Here is a 16823-nt window from a genome sequence, read left to right on the forward strand (position 1 = left end):
CATAACCCCTTCAGCGCCCCCGTGTGGTTAACTCTCAAACCGCAATTGTCATTTTCACAGTAAACAATGCATTTGAAATGCATTTTTTGCTGTGAAAATGACAATGGTCCCAAAAATGTGTCAAAATTGTCCGAAGTGTCCGCAACAATGTCGCAGTCACGAAAAAAAAATCAATAAAAATAAATAAATAAAACGCTGATCGCCACCACTAGTAGTTAAAAAAAACAAAAAACGCTATGCATTTTGCGCAAACCAACCAATAAACGCCTGTTGTGATTTTTTTTACCAAAAATAGGTAGAAGAATACGTATCGGCCTAAACTGAGGAAAAAAAATAGTTTATATATTTTTGGGGGAATTTTTTTATAGCAAAAAATATAGATTTTTTTTCAAAATTGTCGCTCTATTTTTGAATATAGCACAAAAGATAAAAACCGCAGAGGTGATCAAATACCACCAAAAGAAAGCTCCATTTGTGGGAAAAAAAGGATGCCAATTTTGTTTGGGAGCCATGTCGCACAACTGCGCAATTGTCTGTTAAAGCGACGCAGTGCCGAATCGCAAAACCTGGCCGGGTCCTTTAGCTGCCTAAAGGTCCGGGTCTTAAGTGGTTAACCACTTCCCGCACGGCCTATAGCCGATTTACGTCCGGAAAGTGGTTCTGAAATCCTGACAGGACGTCCATGGACGTCCTGCAGGATTTCGGGGCGCGCAGCGAGGCGATCGGTGATGCGGGGTGTCAGTCTGACACCCTGCATCTCTGATCTCGGTAAAGAGCCTCCGGCGGAGACTCTTTACCACATGATCAGCCGTGTCCAACCACGGCTGATCACGATGTAAACAGGAAGAGCCGTTGATGGCTCTTCCTCACTCGCATCTGACAGACGCGAGTAGAGGAGAGCCGATCGGCGGCTCTCCTGACAGGGGGGGTTCGCGCTGATTGTTTATCAGCGCAGCCCCCCCCTCGGATCGCCACACTGGACCACCAGGGAAGCCCACCCTGGACCACCAGGGAAGGGCAAAAAAAAAAAAAAAAAGTCTGCAAAAAAGAAAAAAGCATTAAAAAAAAAAAAAAAAATATGCCAATCAGTGCCCACAAATGGGCACTGACTGGCAATATGAGTAAATCAGTGCTGCCACCCCAGTGTCCATCAGTGTCACCCCAGTGTCCATCAGTGCCACCCCACAGTGTCCATCAGTGCCACCCCACAGTGCCCATCCGTGCCCAGTGCCCACCTATCAGTGCCACCCATAAGTAGCCATCAATGCCACCCATAAGTGCCGCCCATGAGTGCCGCCCATGAGTGCCCATCAGTGCCGCCCATGAGTGCCCATCAGTGCAGCCCATCAGTGCCGCCCATCAGTGCCGCCCACGTGTGCCCATCAGTGCCGCCTACGTGTGCCCATCAGTGCCGCCTACCAGCGCCACCAATCAGTGCCACCATCTGTGCCCGTCAGTACTACTACATCAATGTCCATCAGTGCCATCTCATCGGTGCCCATCAGTGCCGCCATATCAGTGCCCGTAATTGAAAGAGAAAACGTACTTATTTACAAAAAAATTAACAGAAAAAAAGAAAAACGTCATTTTTTTTCCAAATTTTCAGTCTTTTTTTAGTTGTTGTGCAAAAAAAAAAAAAAACAATCGCAGAGGTGATCAAATACCACCAAAAGGAAGCTCTATTTGTGGGGAAAAAAGGACGCCAATTTTGTTTGGGTACAGTGTAGCATGACCGCGCAATTGCCATTCAAAGTGCGACAGTGCTGAAAGCTGAAAATTGGCTTGGGCGGGAAGGTGCGTAAGTGCCTGGTATGGAAGTGGTTAAACAAACAGAGCGACAATTTTGAAAAAAAAAATGAAATTTTTTTTATTTTTGCTATAATATCCCCCAAAAATATATAAAAAAATGTTTTTTTCCCTCAGTTTAGGCCGGTACGTATTCTTCTACATATTTTTCGTAAAAAAAAAAAAAAAAGCGTTTGATTGGTTTGCGCAAAAGTTATAGCGTCTACAAAATAGGGGACAGTTTTATGGCATTTTTATTAATAATTTTTTTTTACTAGTAATGGCAGCGATCTGCGATTTTTATCGGTACTGCGACCTTATGGTGGAAACATCGGACACTTGACACATTTTTGGGACCATTGGCATTTTTATAGCGATCAGTGCTATAAAAATGCATTGATTACTGTAAAAATGTCACTGGCAGGGAAGGGGTTAACACTAGGGGGCGATTAAGGGGTTAATTATGTTCCCTATAGTGTGTTCTAACTGAAGGGGGGGGTGGGACTGACTAGGGAAAATGACAGACACATTGTATGAACATACAATCAGTAATTTCTCCCCCTGAAAGAACCGGGAGCTGTGTGTTTACACACACAGCTCTAGGTTCTCTCTTTGACACGAGGGATCGCGGGTGCCCGGCGGGCACTCGCATCAGGGGCGAGCAGGGGGGGCGCGCGTGTCCACAAAGCAAAAGCAGGTTATATTACATGATTTTGCGCAGCCGAGCCGACCTGCGGCCGGCAAGAGGTTTATGGTCATTAATATAAATTTTATATAATTTTTCTTTACATTTTTTCTTGCTGTGTTTTTCTGTCTCCTTGTAATGTCCTCCATATAATTACATAGTAAGCAAGGTTGAGAAAAAAAAGGCACAAATCCACCCTGTGTGTGTGATTTTAAGTCAGCATTACATTGTATATCCCTGTATGTTGTGGTTGTTCAGGTGCTTATCTAATATTTTTTTGACATAAACGATACTCCCCGCTGAAACCACCGCCTGTGGAAGAGAATTCCACATCCGCTTTTACAGTAAAGAACCCTCTACGCAGTTTAACCACTAAAGGACCGAGCCTCGTTTTAAGATTTGGTGTTTACAAGTTTAAAACAGTTTTTTTTTTTCTAGAACATTACTTGGAACTACCCCCAAACACACACACAGTTATATATTTTTTCCTAACACCCTAGAGAATAAAATGGCGGTCATTGCAATACTTTGTCACGCCGTATTTGCGCAACGGTCTTACAAGTGCTTTTTGGGGGGGGGGGGGGACTTTTTTGAATAAAAAAAAAACAGTAAAGTTAGCCCATTTTTTTTTTTTTTATATTGTGAAAGATAATGTTACGCCGAGTACAGCAAGTTGATACCCAACATGTGTCACGCTTCAAAATTGCGCCCGCTAATGCGATGGCATCAAACTTTTACCCTTAAAAATCTCCATAGACGACTTTTAAAAAATTCTATAGGTTGCATCTTTTGGAGTTACAGAGAAGGTCTAGGGCTAGAATTATTGCTCTCTCTCCAATGATCGCGGCGATACTTCACTTGTGTGGTTTGAACACCGTTTTCATATGCGGGCGCTACTCACGTATGCGTTCGCTTCTGCACACAAGCTCATCAGGACGGGGCGCTTTAAAAAATATATATTTTGTTTTCTTATTTATCTTACTTGATTATATTTATTTTTACACAGTTTAAAAAAAAAAAAAAAAAAAAATTAATGTAAACATCCCTTGTAATAGAAAAAAAAGCATGACAGGTGCTCTTAAATATGAGATCTGGGGTAAGACGTATGGGCGAAAGTGACGTTTTAAAGTCGCTTCCGCCCTGCTATGGTATCTAGATGGGTGGGGGCCATCTTTCCCTCACTGGTCTGCATACCCAGCTAGGAAGAGGACCCGATCACCTCCGCCGCTACCGAGGGTGCGGGAGAGTGGCGGGAGGGGGGCCCTCTCCCGCCGCCAATAACAGTGATCTTGCAGTGAATACGCCGCAGAGACAACCATTATCGTTCACAGGACCGGCGCCTAAAGAGATGGATATCTCGGTTGTGGCAGCAGCTGCCGCCGTTATCAAGCTATCCCTCTTTAAAAAAACGATGTAATATAGTCGTGCGCTGGTCCTTAAGTGGTTAAGGTTAAACCGCTTTTCTTCTAATTTTAGTGAATGGCTGCGTGTCTTATTAAATTCCCTTTCGCAGAAAAAGTTTTATCCCTATTGCGAGGTCAACAGTATGGCATTTGTACATTGAAATCATATCCCCTCTCACGCCTCTTCTCCAGAGAGAATAAGTCCGGCGCTCGTAACCATTCCTCATAACTAAGGTCCTCCAGTCCCTATTAGTTTTGTTACACTTCTCTGGACTCTCTCCAGTACCAGCACATCCTTCCTGAGGACTGGTGACCAGAACTGGACAGCATACTCCAGGTGCGGCCGGACCAGAGTCTTGTAGAGTGGAAGAATCTCTCCTTTTCCTTCTTACTTCTGTTCGCTTTGATGAAAAATTATAATGCGCTTCTCCAAGGACACTACAAATATCAAAGTCCATCACAGGAGTGAGCAAGACAGGGTAGCCACATGACTACACACATACCGCAGGACCATAGAGAACAAATGTGGCCACCCTCTAATAGGAAGCTGGATCATAGCAGCAAAAACATAGTAATCTGGAGATTTGAAGGCCGAGAGCATTAGAAGATACTTTTCAGAGTTAATAGGTGTTTTGGTGGAAATGGCTTAAAAAAACTCTTCTATAATAATTTTATAAAATAAGCGTGAGGTTTTGAAAATTGAGCAAAAAACTATAACTAGAATTTTTTTCTTTTAGGGTTTTTCTCCTTTACCAAGGACAGTTTATATAAAACCTATAAAATCCCAATACTTACTGTGCCCTAAATGGCAGCTCTTGCGTGCACGTCCGGGAGTGAACCCGGAAGCAAGACAGGTGAAGATGGGAGCGCCTGCAGCTCTGACATCTCGGCGCTGGAAGGCTTTTGCTTTTAAGCCAAGTTTAACATAACGTGCATACTAGTACATTATGACATTACCTAGCAAAGTACAAAATAGAAAAAAAAACATCCAGCGGTTTACAACAAATTTTCTATTTATTTTTATCTGTGCTCAAAATTAACCAGTAAAGCCACAAAAAACGTGACTGCCATTTGGATTGAAAGGCTAGTTCACACACCGTGCATGAAAACTGATAGGGAAAAAACAGAGATTTCACTTGCAGAGACATGAGTTTACATCCGTTTTCTTGCACAGTTTCAGTGAGTTTTTATGGTGAATGCAACCTCAGACCACGTGATCCTCTGTACAGGAGCTCTGCGATTATACTATAGGGCTGTTTTAGTAACATTAACAAGGACATTGGTACAACAGGGCAACATTTTACTGGGAAGAAGCACAAGTTTCATTAGTACAAGTACAGAAACAAAATACTCACTCTCTTTCATACAGATGTCAACAGCCAGAACAGCCTGCGATATGTTGTCTTTATTAGAACGCATGTCCTTGATTACAGCATCATTCAGCTCCTTTTTGAAGTCACTTAAATGTTCCTGCTTAAAACCTGAAAAACGCATTACAATAAATTTAAAAACATAATGTGAAAGTGTACCTTTTACTAGCTATGGTTACAGGAGGGGTTAGAACCCCTGTCCCGTTTTTAATTGTTATTCCCCCGTTGAGTGTTCCCACTGGGGGAGGGGGGGGATTTCTGTGTGATCACCAGGGCAGGCAGTTAACACAAACCTTACCAACAGGTATTCAGACCACAAATTGCTGACAAAAGTTTTGAATCCACACCCCACAATATGCAAAAAGGACGGACACAGCCTTCTCAAGTCTGGTGGGTTATGTTCCTTTTCACAGGAGAGGACTAGGCAGGAACATGTTAGATATTTAAATACATGTAACTTTAACAGAGTTGAACAGCCCCACCCAGGGGGCGGTCCCTCCCGATATAACCCTCCTCCTTGCAGCATGCAGCCTCAGTTCGTAACAAGCAGTACAAACCTAAACAGGAGTGGTGGGAGCGGTGTCCGTCCATGGAGGACAGAGAAAAGGATTTTACGGCGAGTACAGTTCTCTTATCGTCCATGGATGGACACAGCCTTCTCAAGTCTTGACAAGTGGGACGTCCCCAAGCAGTGTCAAAAAACGAGGGGTGGGAACAGTATCAGTAAATAAAAAAAAATTCACCCCAAACAAGCAGAGCTCCTCAACGGAGGAGGTGCAACTTTAAACAGCTGCCTGCAAAACCTTGCGGCCTAACGAATCAGAGGATGACCATGTTGCCGCCTTGCACACCTGTGAGACAGACGCTTGATGCTGGAAAGCCCAGGAAGCACCAATTGCCCTGGTTGAAATGTGTGCTGACCAGAAAGGGGGGCGCCCGCCCCTTAAGAGCATAGGCCTGTATAACGGTCTGCCTGGTCCACCGAGAAATGGTGGCCAACGAGACCGCCAGGCCCTTTTGTGGACCAGACACCGACACAAAAAGTGAATCAGACCTCCGAAACTAAGCCGTAGCTGACAGGTAACCACGCAGATCGCGTACCATGTCTAAAGTATGAAGCGCAACCTCCTTAGGATGCGCCGGCCGAGGACACAAGGATGGAAGTACAATGTCCTTGATAAGGTGAAAAGACAAAACCGCCTTCGGAATAAAGGAAGGTTGCGGAACCGAGAGCACCAGATTCAAATCCCATGGGGGAAGAGGTGGTTTAAGAGGGGGAAGCACATGACGAACCCCCTGCACAAAAGGTACCCACCAGAGAATGAGCCGCCAAAGGCCTCTGAAAGAACACCGCCAAGGCGGAAATCTGGCCCTTAATGGTGCTTATTCCACAGAATGGCACGTACAGGCATATGGGCGTACATGTACATCCCGGGGTCGGGGGTCCGATCGGGACCCCCCCCCGGTACATTCGGCTATCGGAAACCCACGGGGAGCGATCGGGGACGAGGGCGCGGCTATTCACTGTGGCGGCTGCATCGATCGACTTAATCACTTTTATAGGGAGACTCGATCGATGATGTCAGACCTACAGCCACACCCCCTACAGTTGTAAACACACACTAGGTGAACCCTAACTCCTTCAGCGCCCCCTGTGGTTAACTCCCAAACTGCAACTGTCATTTTCACAATAAACAATGCAATTGAAAGGCATTTTTTGCTGTGAAAATGACAATGGTCCCAAAAATGTGTCCGAAGTGTCCACCATAATGTCGCAGTCACGGAAAAAAAAAAAAAAAAAAAAAAAAAAAAAAGCTGATCGCCGCCATTAGTAGTAAAAAAAAAATAATAATAATAAGAATAATAATAAGAATAATAAATAATAATAATAATAAAACTATCCCATTTTGTAAACGCTATAAATTTTGCGCAAACCAATCGATAAACGCTTATTGCGATTTTTTTTTATACCAAAAATAGGTAGAAGAATACGTATCGGCCTAAACTGAGGGGAAAAAAAAAAAAAATGTTTATATGTTTTTGGGGGATATTTATTATAGCAAAAAGTTAAAAATATTGAATTTTTTTCAAAATTGTCGCTCTATTTTTGTTTATAGCGCAAAAAATAAAAACCGCAGAGGTGATCAAATACCACCAAAAGAAAGCTCTATTTGTGGGGAAAAAAGGACGTCAATTTTGTTTGGGAGCCACGTCGCACGACCACGCAATTGTCTGTTAAAGCGACGCAGTGTCGAATCGCAAAACCTGGCCCGGGCCTTTAGCTGCATAAAGGTCCGGGGGTTAAGTGGTTAAGGCAAGTTTCTGATCCACTCCACGCTGCAAAAACAGCAGGACCCTGGAAACCGAAAACGTCCGTGGACGCCACCATCTCTTCGCACAGAGATGTAGGCCTTCCAGGTGCGATGGTAGATCTTCCTGGAAGAAGACTTCTGTGCCCTAAGCATGGTTGAGATGATCGAGTCGGAAAGCCCCCGATCCCTTAAAACCTGGCTTTCAATAGCCATGCCGTTAAAACCAGCGGCTGTAAAGAAAGATGAAGTATGGGACCTTGAGACAGAAGGTCCTCCCGCATTGGCAGCTGCCAGGTTACATCCGCCACCAGGCGCACAAGATCGGCGTCCCAGGGGCGCCAAGGCCAATCTGAAGCGCTCAATCATCGGGATCCCCTCAGCCTCCACTCTGCAGAGCAGCCGAGGAAGCATTAGCCGATACTGACCCCACAGGGCCACCAACACGTCGGACGCGTCTGCCTAAGGATCTCTGGACCTGGCCACGAACCTCGACACCTTGCAGTTGAGACGAGAGGCCAGGAGGTCCACATCTGATGTGCCTCACCTCCTGCAAAGGAGTTGAAACATCTCCGGATGCAGCGACCATTCTCCCTGATCCAGCATCTGGCGACTCTGGTAGTCTGCCTGCCATTTTTCCACGCTCGGAATGTAGACGGCCGACAGAGCCCATCTTAGGATGTGAGCGACCCCGGACGCTGACGCCGAGCTCCGCGTTCCCCCCCTGATGGTTGACATATGCAACCGCCGTGGCGTTGTCCGACTGAATCCCGATTGGACGACCTTGCAACCTTCTCGACCCCGAGGAGAGGCATAGTCGTCTGATCGCGCGAAGTTCCAGGACATTGATCGGCAGACGGGATTCCTCCAGAGTCCAGCGACCCTGGGCCGACTGGACCCCCAGACGCCCCCCCAAAACCTGTGAGGCTGGCGTCCATCGTAATCACCGTCCACTGGAAGGAAAGAAACTACTTCCCAGAACGAACAGCCGGGGATCTCAGCCACCAATTCAGAGAGACCCTGACAAGGTGGCTGACCTGAATCTGCCAATCCAGAGACAAGGGAGATTTGTTCCATTTGGCCAGGATCTCCTTCTGCAACACTCAAGTGTGGAATTGGGCATACGGTACTGCCTCGAAGGAGGCTACCATCAAGCCCAGGACTCGCATTCAAAAAACAAAGACAACCACTTGCAGGGTGCCAACACCTTCACTGCAGACTGAAGAGTCTGCAATTTCTCCAGGGGTAGAAAGACCCTCACTTCCGAGGAGTCCAAAATAAACCCTAGGTTCTCCAAACGCTGAGTCGGTACCAGGACTTCTGAATGTTTAACACCCACCGGAATTCTTGGAGGGTCCGGCTGGCTATAGACACATCCTCCTCCAATTCTGAGCCAGAAACTGCTCTCAGAAGAAGATAGTCTAAGTAGCCCACGATGGCAATGCCTCGCTGTCTCAGCAAAGCTAGGATCGGTGCGAGCACCTTGGTGAAAACTCTTGGTGCCAACGCTAGTCCAAAACGAAGGGCCACAAACTGATAGTGGTCCTCTCCGATCGCGAAGCTCAGAAACCTCTGGTGACTTGCGCAAATTGGGACATGCAATTATGCGTCCTTGATGTCCAAGGATGCCAGAAAGTCCCCCGGATGGAGCGCAGCTACCACCGAACGAATGGATTCCGTGCGGAACTTCTATACCCTCACAAAGGCATTTAGGGCTTTGAGGTCCAGGATCGGACGGACCCCGTCCTTTGGGACCACAAACAGATTCAAATAAAATCCCTGAAATCTCTCGTCCTGCGGGATGGGTAAAATCACCCCGCAACCTAACAGGGCAGACCGACGAGCCGGAAGAAGAAGAGGGAGACTTGAGGGAAAGAATCTGTCGGTGGGTAGAAAAGAAACTCCATCTTGTACCCCGAAGAGACCACCTCGCAGACCCACTGGTCGGAGAGCAGGGAGGTCCACCGAGCTGTGAACCTGCGAAGCCACCCACCCATAAGTCGGGCGGGGGCAAGACTTCATGCAGTGGCGGGTTTGGACGCCATCTTGTTCGGCTTACGCACCCCAGGGGAGGTTTCTGTCCCCCCAGTAGAGTCCTTGTCGGCCTGGGAGGGTTTACCTGCAGGCCCTGACTGACGAAAATAACGCTTCTGCGTGGGAAAAAGACCCGGCTTACGGCAGGGCTCCTTCCCCTTGGTGGACTGAGGGAGAAGAGTGCTCTTGCCCCCAGTGACATCCTTGATAACGTCATCCAGCGAGGAACCAAAAAGCCTCCCACCCTTGAAGGGTAAATCTGCCAGGGCTTTTTTGGAAGCTTGGTCAGCAGACCAGCATTTCAGCCAAATGAGGCAGCACAAAACCATCGCCGAAACCAAAGCTCTGGATATTAAGGGGGCTGCATCCAGAGAAGCATCACAGACATATACAAGGCCCTGGACCAGCTGGTCCGCCAGCCTAATAACTTCGGAAGGGAGTTGGTGCTCATCCACAGCCTGGTGCAAAATCTTTGCCCATTCAGTCTGAGACACCAGAGTTGTGGCCACAATAGGCCGCAAGGCAGACCCCAGCATGGTAAACATGAAGCGGGTCAGTGCTTCGGACCTCCTATCTGTCTGGTCCTTAAAGTCAATTAGGGAGAGTGGTCACTTTATTTAACTTTTTCAAGAGGCTCTCCTCAAAGGGGTACCGAACAGCCAGGCGGTGAGGAACCACAAAAGCCTATTGTGTCTTTTCCCATTCCGCATCAATGAATTTGTCAAAGAAGGGCACATAAGGAAAAACCTTCACAGAGCAGACTGATTTGTGTGATCAAAAAAAGACTGAGCCCTCAGCGGAAGCCTCAGTAGCACTATCCAGTTTAAGGGAGTCCCTTACAGCATTGATAAGCGCACTGAGAAGTGCCCTGTCTTGTGCTGACCCAAGTTAGGAGTCTTCCTCACAAGGAAGGTCCTGGTCCATATCTTCAGACAACACAGAACCAGGGACCAGAGCCGCAGCCAGGTCCTGGTCTGAGTCAGAGCATTCCCCAGGGGATGGCAGGGGGACGGGGTGCTTTTTACCCCCCTTCCGCCCGCACGCCGCTTCCACCCTGGCAACAAATGTTTCCAGGACTTCTGACAAAGTGTCCATGGGAACCACAGGTGCAGGAGCACCAGCTGTCACCTCTGGCACGTTTAGGGAAAAAGAACCAGATACTGGACTAAATTACAGACAGCACTCAGGGACCTATTCAGACATGAATAAAAAAAAAAAACACCCTCCTGCTGCACTGAACGGGGGGTTACCCAGGGGACACACCAACCACAGGAGGAGACTGTACAGCACCGCTGCCCGCCCTCAGACACAGCGTTGGGAAGAAAACCAGGAGGTAAAGCTGTGAGGCAATTGTGAGGAGACCTATGCTGTGTGCCGTAGGAACCAGCACTAGAGGCCAAAATTACATCCATTATGGCTGCCGGATGCCTCAGATAGAGCAGGGCATGGCCACAGTAAAATGGCCGACTGCAATAGCTAGCTACGCCATAGCGCGGCCACAACAAAATGTCCGCCAGTGGGAAATTGCAATGCAAACAAAAAACAGGAAAATGGCGGCGAATCGCCGCAACAAGGAAGAGAAAGCCTATTAGGGCTTTGCAGTTGCAAAAAGCATTTTAACCCCCAGAAAAAAAGTGCAGGCAAGACACACCACAGTCCCCTGGTGAAGAGCAGCAGCAATAGTATTGCAGTAGAGGGAAACAAGACAGAGCAGGGAAGGGAGGATAGGAGGACCCCCAAACCCCAGGAATGTTCAGCCATACCGACCCGCCGAATCGGGAGGGACTGTGCTTACCTGTCCATGCGAGGACCCACCGAGGCATTCCTGACAGGCATACAACCGTGATGGAGGTAGCTGTCGGCCCGGTCCACTGTGAGTGAGACAATACCACAGCTCAGTCATATGAGGACCTTGGAGCAAAAGCTCACCGGCCACCCCAGGAGTCATGGGGTATGTCGTGTCAGACCCAGCCTCTTTGCAAAGGTGTGCTCACGGTCGCTGGCCGGACTGAGGAGACTACAAGGATCTATATATCTCAGCCGACATTTGATAGAAGATTCAAGAAAAAAAAAAAATCCTCAGGGTGCTGGGCCCAAAGGGAGCCATACGTCCTCCTTTGCTAGGCAGAAAAAAAACTGAGGCTGCATGCTGCAGGGAGGAGGGTTATATGTCCGGAGGGACCGCCCCCTGGGCAGGGCTGTTCAACTCTGATAGGCCCCTTTCACATTGAGGAGTTTTTCAGGCGGTACAGCGCTAAAAATAGCGCTGCTATCGCGCCTGAAAAACTCCTTCACTGCAGACTCAATGTGAAAGCCCGAGGGCTTTCACACTGAGGCGATGCGCTGGCGGGAGACAAAAAAATCTCCTGTCAGCAGCATCTTTGGAGCGGTGAGAGGAGCGGCATGTATACCGCTCCTTCACCGCTCCTTCCCATTGAAAACAATGGGAAACCGCGGCAATACCGCCCGCAATGCGCCTCTATAGAGGCGCATTGGGGGCGGTATTAACTCTTTATCGGCCGCTAGCGGGGGTTAATACCGCACCGCTAGCGGCTGATACCCGCGGCAATTCCGGCGGTATAGCGCCGCTATTTTTTAGCGGCGTTATACCGCCACCGCAGCTCCCACCCCAGTCTGAAAGGGGCCTTAAAGTAACATGTAATTAAATATCTAACATGTTTCTGCCTAGTCCTCTCCTGTGAAAAGGAACATAACCCACTTGTCAAGACTTAAGAAGGCTGTGTCCGTTCATGGACGATAGGAGAAATAAATGTTTTGGCTGGAATTTCACTATAATATACCAAGTAAAGTGGTAGCTGAAAGTGGTTATTGCACGAGAAATAAAAATACACGTACAGATATACCAGTTTGCATCTACCGTAAAAAAAAAAAATTCTTGTAGTCATTTCAAAACAAAGATTACTAAAATGATTCTAGGCACTATATACAGTACATGGAAAGTAGACTTGTTTCCCGAGGCACAAAACTTTTATTCTCAAATGGACATGATAGACATCCTCATATGTACATCAGCTACTGGACTTTACACGTTACCTGTTCTCATGTCGCAAGTAAACACATGTTGTAGGAGTAAATTTAGCGTATAATAGGTTCTTTCTAAACACCACCTGCACTTGTAAGGCTGCAACTAGACAGCTTCTGTATTTTAGGATCTAAAGCTGGCCATACATGGGTCAGTTTTTTTTGATCAGCAACCAGGCTGATGGAAAAAATCTGAATGGATTCCCCCATCCACACGAGCGATGTGCATGGAGGAATACTCCCCACTGTGCTAGTATATTATAACAGTGGGGACTACTCTGCCGTCAGAATGGTCAGCACTGCAACCGGTTGGCTGTAGTGTTGATCAAACAAACATTTTCCAACAAACCAATTCATAAGAAGTCAGTCATTAGATCGACTTCTCACAAATGGGAACTGCTATGGTTGGATCGACATCTAGCTAGCTATGACTAAAAACTAGTTTCAGTGCGAAACGCGTCAGCGATCGGGTTTTATTTTATTTTGCTGTGACTTGTAGTGCTGTCCTTTTAATAAAGGCTACAATTTGTTCAGAGTGCAGCTGTCCAGAGACAAATTTTTGTTCCCGCTTTGCCAAGTGCATTGCCTGCACCCGAGTTATCTGCAGCGGAGGATATTCATCTGGGTTCCCATCTGGAGCGGCTACTCCCTTTTCCCTGGATCGACATTTAGCGGGTCCCTGTTGAACTGACCAAATTAAGATCCATCAATGGCCGACTTAAGAAAAGAAGAAAGCACATGTGGTTGGTGGGGGAGGTCATCACCAGATTATCGGGGGATCAATATATATATGGGACAGATTGAGTGAGGGGGAGAACTTTGCCCTCTAGTTTATTAAAACTATGGTAAACCTTTAGATTGTCCTTCCTTAAAATTGGAACTTAAGTCAAAAAGTACAGCTGATCCAATTCCTAGCCCAGTAATTGAGCTGCAAGTTTTTTTGGGGGAAGGGGCAAGTACATTTCTTTGTAGGCAAGGATAAAATCATTCATCCTGCCCCTTTACCCCCCCCCCCTTCCCCCTGCATTCTCCAGGGACACGTCACACATCCCAGCAGGCTGCAAGACCAGAAAGTCACAGCTGGCTCCCAAAAACCAAGATGGTGGTGCCGGGGACCCGCAGCAGTGCAAAGAATTGGCTGCAAAAAGACTGAGCTGCAATCTATGGACTAGTAAGTACCTGATTTTTAAAACAATCAGCTACAGTAGAAAAAAGTAAAAAATAAATAAAACTTAGTGAAGTTCCTCTTTACCGAAAATGTGTATTAAAGCAGTATTAAACCCAAAAGCAAACATTATATTTTATTTTAGCTTACAACTTTATAGATGTGATGTTCAGATTTTATTTTTATTTTTTTAGGCTTGCTTTCTTCTATTTTTATCTGGTAATTTAGCACAATTCTGTTTTTCACAGCAAACTCTCGCAGAATGGATCCGTTTACATGGATGAGACAAAACACTTACATCTGCAGGGGTAATAAAAATAAGCATGTATTCATGTAAAACCTTTATCCCCAAAAAAAAAAAAAAAAAAACGTTTGCTGTAACTGCTTATAACCTGTGAGCTGGAGTTTTGATTATATTTGGTGGTTCTAAGGTCCCTATTACACGGACGGATAGAGCGCCCCCTCCCCCCCCTCCTTAACTGTACCGGGCGGTGACAACATAAGGGGGGGGGGGATGCTCTGGGTGGTGACAACATAAGGGGGTGGATATCACCCGCGACCCCACCCCCTTATGTCATCACCACCCGGAGCATGATGGGACTGACGTCATAAGAGGCCTATATAAATCGGTGCGCGCCGCGCACCCGGCATTACAGCGGGAGGAAGCAGCGTGTCAAAATCGAAAAAGAGGGAAGTAGGCAATTTTTTTTCCCTCCAGGTGAATGGGTACGATGTACCCCCCACTCATTCACCTAGAGTGGGGGGCCGGGATCTGGGGGCCCCCTTATTAAAGGGGGCTCCCGGATTTCGATAAGCTCCCCGCCTGCAGACCCCGACAACTAACGGCCAGGGTTGTCGGGAAGAGGCCCTGTCTTTATCAACATGGGGACAGGGTACTTTGAGGTGGGGGGCCGCAGGGCGTTCCTAGGCCCCAAAGCACCTACGACCGCCCCCCCCACCATGTTGAGGGCATGCGGCCTGGTACAGTTGAGGGGGGGGGCACTCATTCGTCGCCACCCCCTTTTCTGGCCGACCGGGCTACGTGGTCGGATAAGGGTCTGGTATGGATTTTGGGGGGGCCCCCCACGCCGGTTTATTTGAAATTTGGCGTGGAGTTCCTCCTCAAGATTCATACCATACACAGTGCTCCAAGTCGGATCCCCGTTAAATATCGTGCCACGGCTAAAAGCAACTGCAGCTAAAAGCACTGTATAAATGCAGCTGATCGCTGTGCCTGGAGTCTTGAATCTCAGCAGAAAATAAACTGCTTTTAACTGCGGCAGAACAGCCATCTGTGTGAAAGGGGCCTAAATCTGCGAATACATTCAACATTCCCCAGACTAACAATGTTGCTGTCTGCTGTGCTTCCTCTTATCATTCCTTCAGAGTTGTGCCTCACTAATACCGGGGGTGTGCTACCAGCCAGGTCACCAGGTAATAACAGGGGAGAAAAAGTCAAAAGAAAACTGATGCAGCCACCACATCTAATGATTGGTGAGCTGCAATATTTAAAAAAAATATATAAATAGTTTTGGGTTTAATATCTCATTAACAGAACATGCAGGCTGCAACTGCCAATCTCTCTTTTTAAAAATCCTAAATGCCTGGCCTCATTGCAGATTCAATAGTTTAATACTTGTTACATCAATGTCCAAATAAAAAGTAGGCAGATCTGGAATTCTAACTTTGCATTGACTTGACGCATGCTCATTGTAGATCAGCGACTCAGGCTTAGTTCACACTGGTGCATGGAGCGACTCACAGCAGGAATCCGGTGCGTTCCTGTTCACAGATTCAGGTCCAATTTCAGTCTGGATTTTTGGCTGATAATGAACAAATATACGTTTTACCTTTTTGTGAACTCAATAAAACCATTAGACAATTTTTGGCTGCATTCGGACCAGAAGATGCACAGGACTCCTATGCAATTTGTACCGGAACAGCTCCGAAGATGTGTGCACTGGCTGAATTAGAGAGCCAGTCACCATCTCCTGACATGCAAATTGGATGCAGAGAATACCACATCCAATTCCCAGTAGTGTAAACCCAGCCTCAATGCACTGAAGCTGACAGCCACGTATCTAGCATTTTCATAATGAGGTTTGCAGCCTACATGTTTGTCTCTATAATGAGGTGTTTTGGCAGACTATTCAACAGAATAAATTATGTCATAAGACAGCTAGAATTCAAAGCACTTACCAGTCGTGCAGGGTACATAGAAGTAAGGAGCAAAACCATGGATGTGGCAGAATACACTGTTGCCATCTGCTGTGATCCCAAACACCCGAATTATAGGGACTGGTCCCTGCGTGGCTCCCAACATTCCAGGCACAGGTGTTCCTGGAAGACATATTGATATTACATTGAGGAAGAAATGCTCACAATTAGCTGCAGTTTTACTGTATATATCAAAAGCCAACACAAATCGTTGAATCGAGAGTAATGACTACAACAGATTTTGCCAGAATAGAATTTAAACTGATCAAAAAATGTAAATAAAAATGCTAACCAGGAATAAAAAAAAAAAAAAAAAAAAAAAATCGCTCTCACTTGGCTTAAGAAAAAGTACCATTTTCCCAAAACTAACCCTACCAGTCGGGAAACAGGACCTACTCTATTTCCAGGGCTCAAAATTTCAAGTCCTGAGCTACTAGCCAGGCCTCAAGGGTTACACGCCACCAGTTCCCCCACCCAACCCCTACCATGTCCGGCACCTAATCCCGACCCTAGAAACGCCCTCATAAAACGCAGCCACGTTGCGCCATGTGTCCCCAGTGCAGCCTACCTGTGCTGGGTAAGAGAGCAGCCTGGTTGTTCAAAGCACGGGGAACATAACAGCTTTCAATACAATAGCGGTGTTCCCCGCTGCAAGCTGTCATATACAGCCCCTTCCCCCTTGTCCGTGAAACTTTGATAGACAGATCAACTGTCCAATCCTGGGATGGGTGATCTAACAAAGTGCCCGGATAAGGGGGAGGGGCTGTATATGACGGCGCGCGGCGGGGAACACAGATATTGAATTGAAAGCGG

The 16823-nt window shown here is 46.8% G+C and overlaps 1 protein-coding gene across 2 annotated transcripts in view; it reads right to left on the reverse strand.

Moving 5' to 3' along the window:
• The window catches only part of POLD1 (DNA polymerase delta 1, catalytic subunit), a 320901-nt gene that overhangs the window by 285057 nt on the left and 19021 nt on the right, over window positions 1-16823 (reverse strand). For both annotated transcript variants that reach the window (XM_040327564.1, XM_040327565.1), the window contains exons 4-5: window positions 15993-16133; window positions 5229-5354 (exon numbers count right to left, since the gene is read on the reverse strand). In XM_040327564.1, the coding sequence (XP_040183498.1) occupies window positions 5229-5354; window positions 15993-16133 (267 nt within the window). The remainder of the gene's footprint in view (window positions 1-5228; window positions 5355-15992; window positions 16134-16823) is intronic.

Source organism: Rana temporaria, chromosome 10 (assembly GCF_905171775.1).
Source record: "Rana temporaria chromosome 10, aRanTem1.1, whole genome shotgun sequence".
Lineage (NCBI taxonomy): Eukaryota > Metazoa > Chordata > Amphibia > Anura > Ranidae > Rana > Rana temporaria.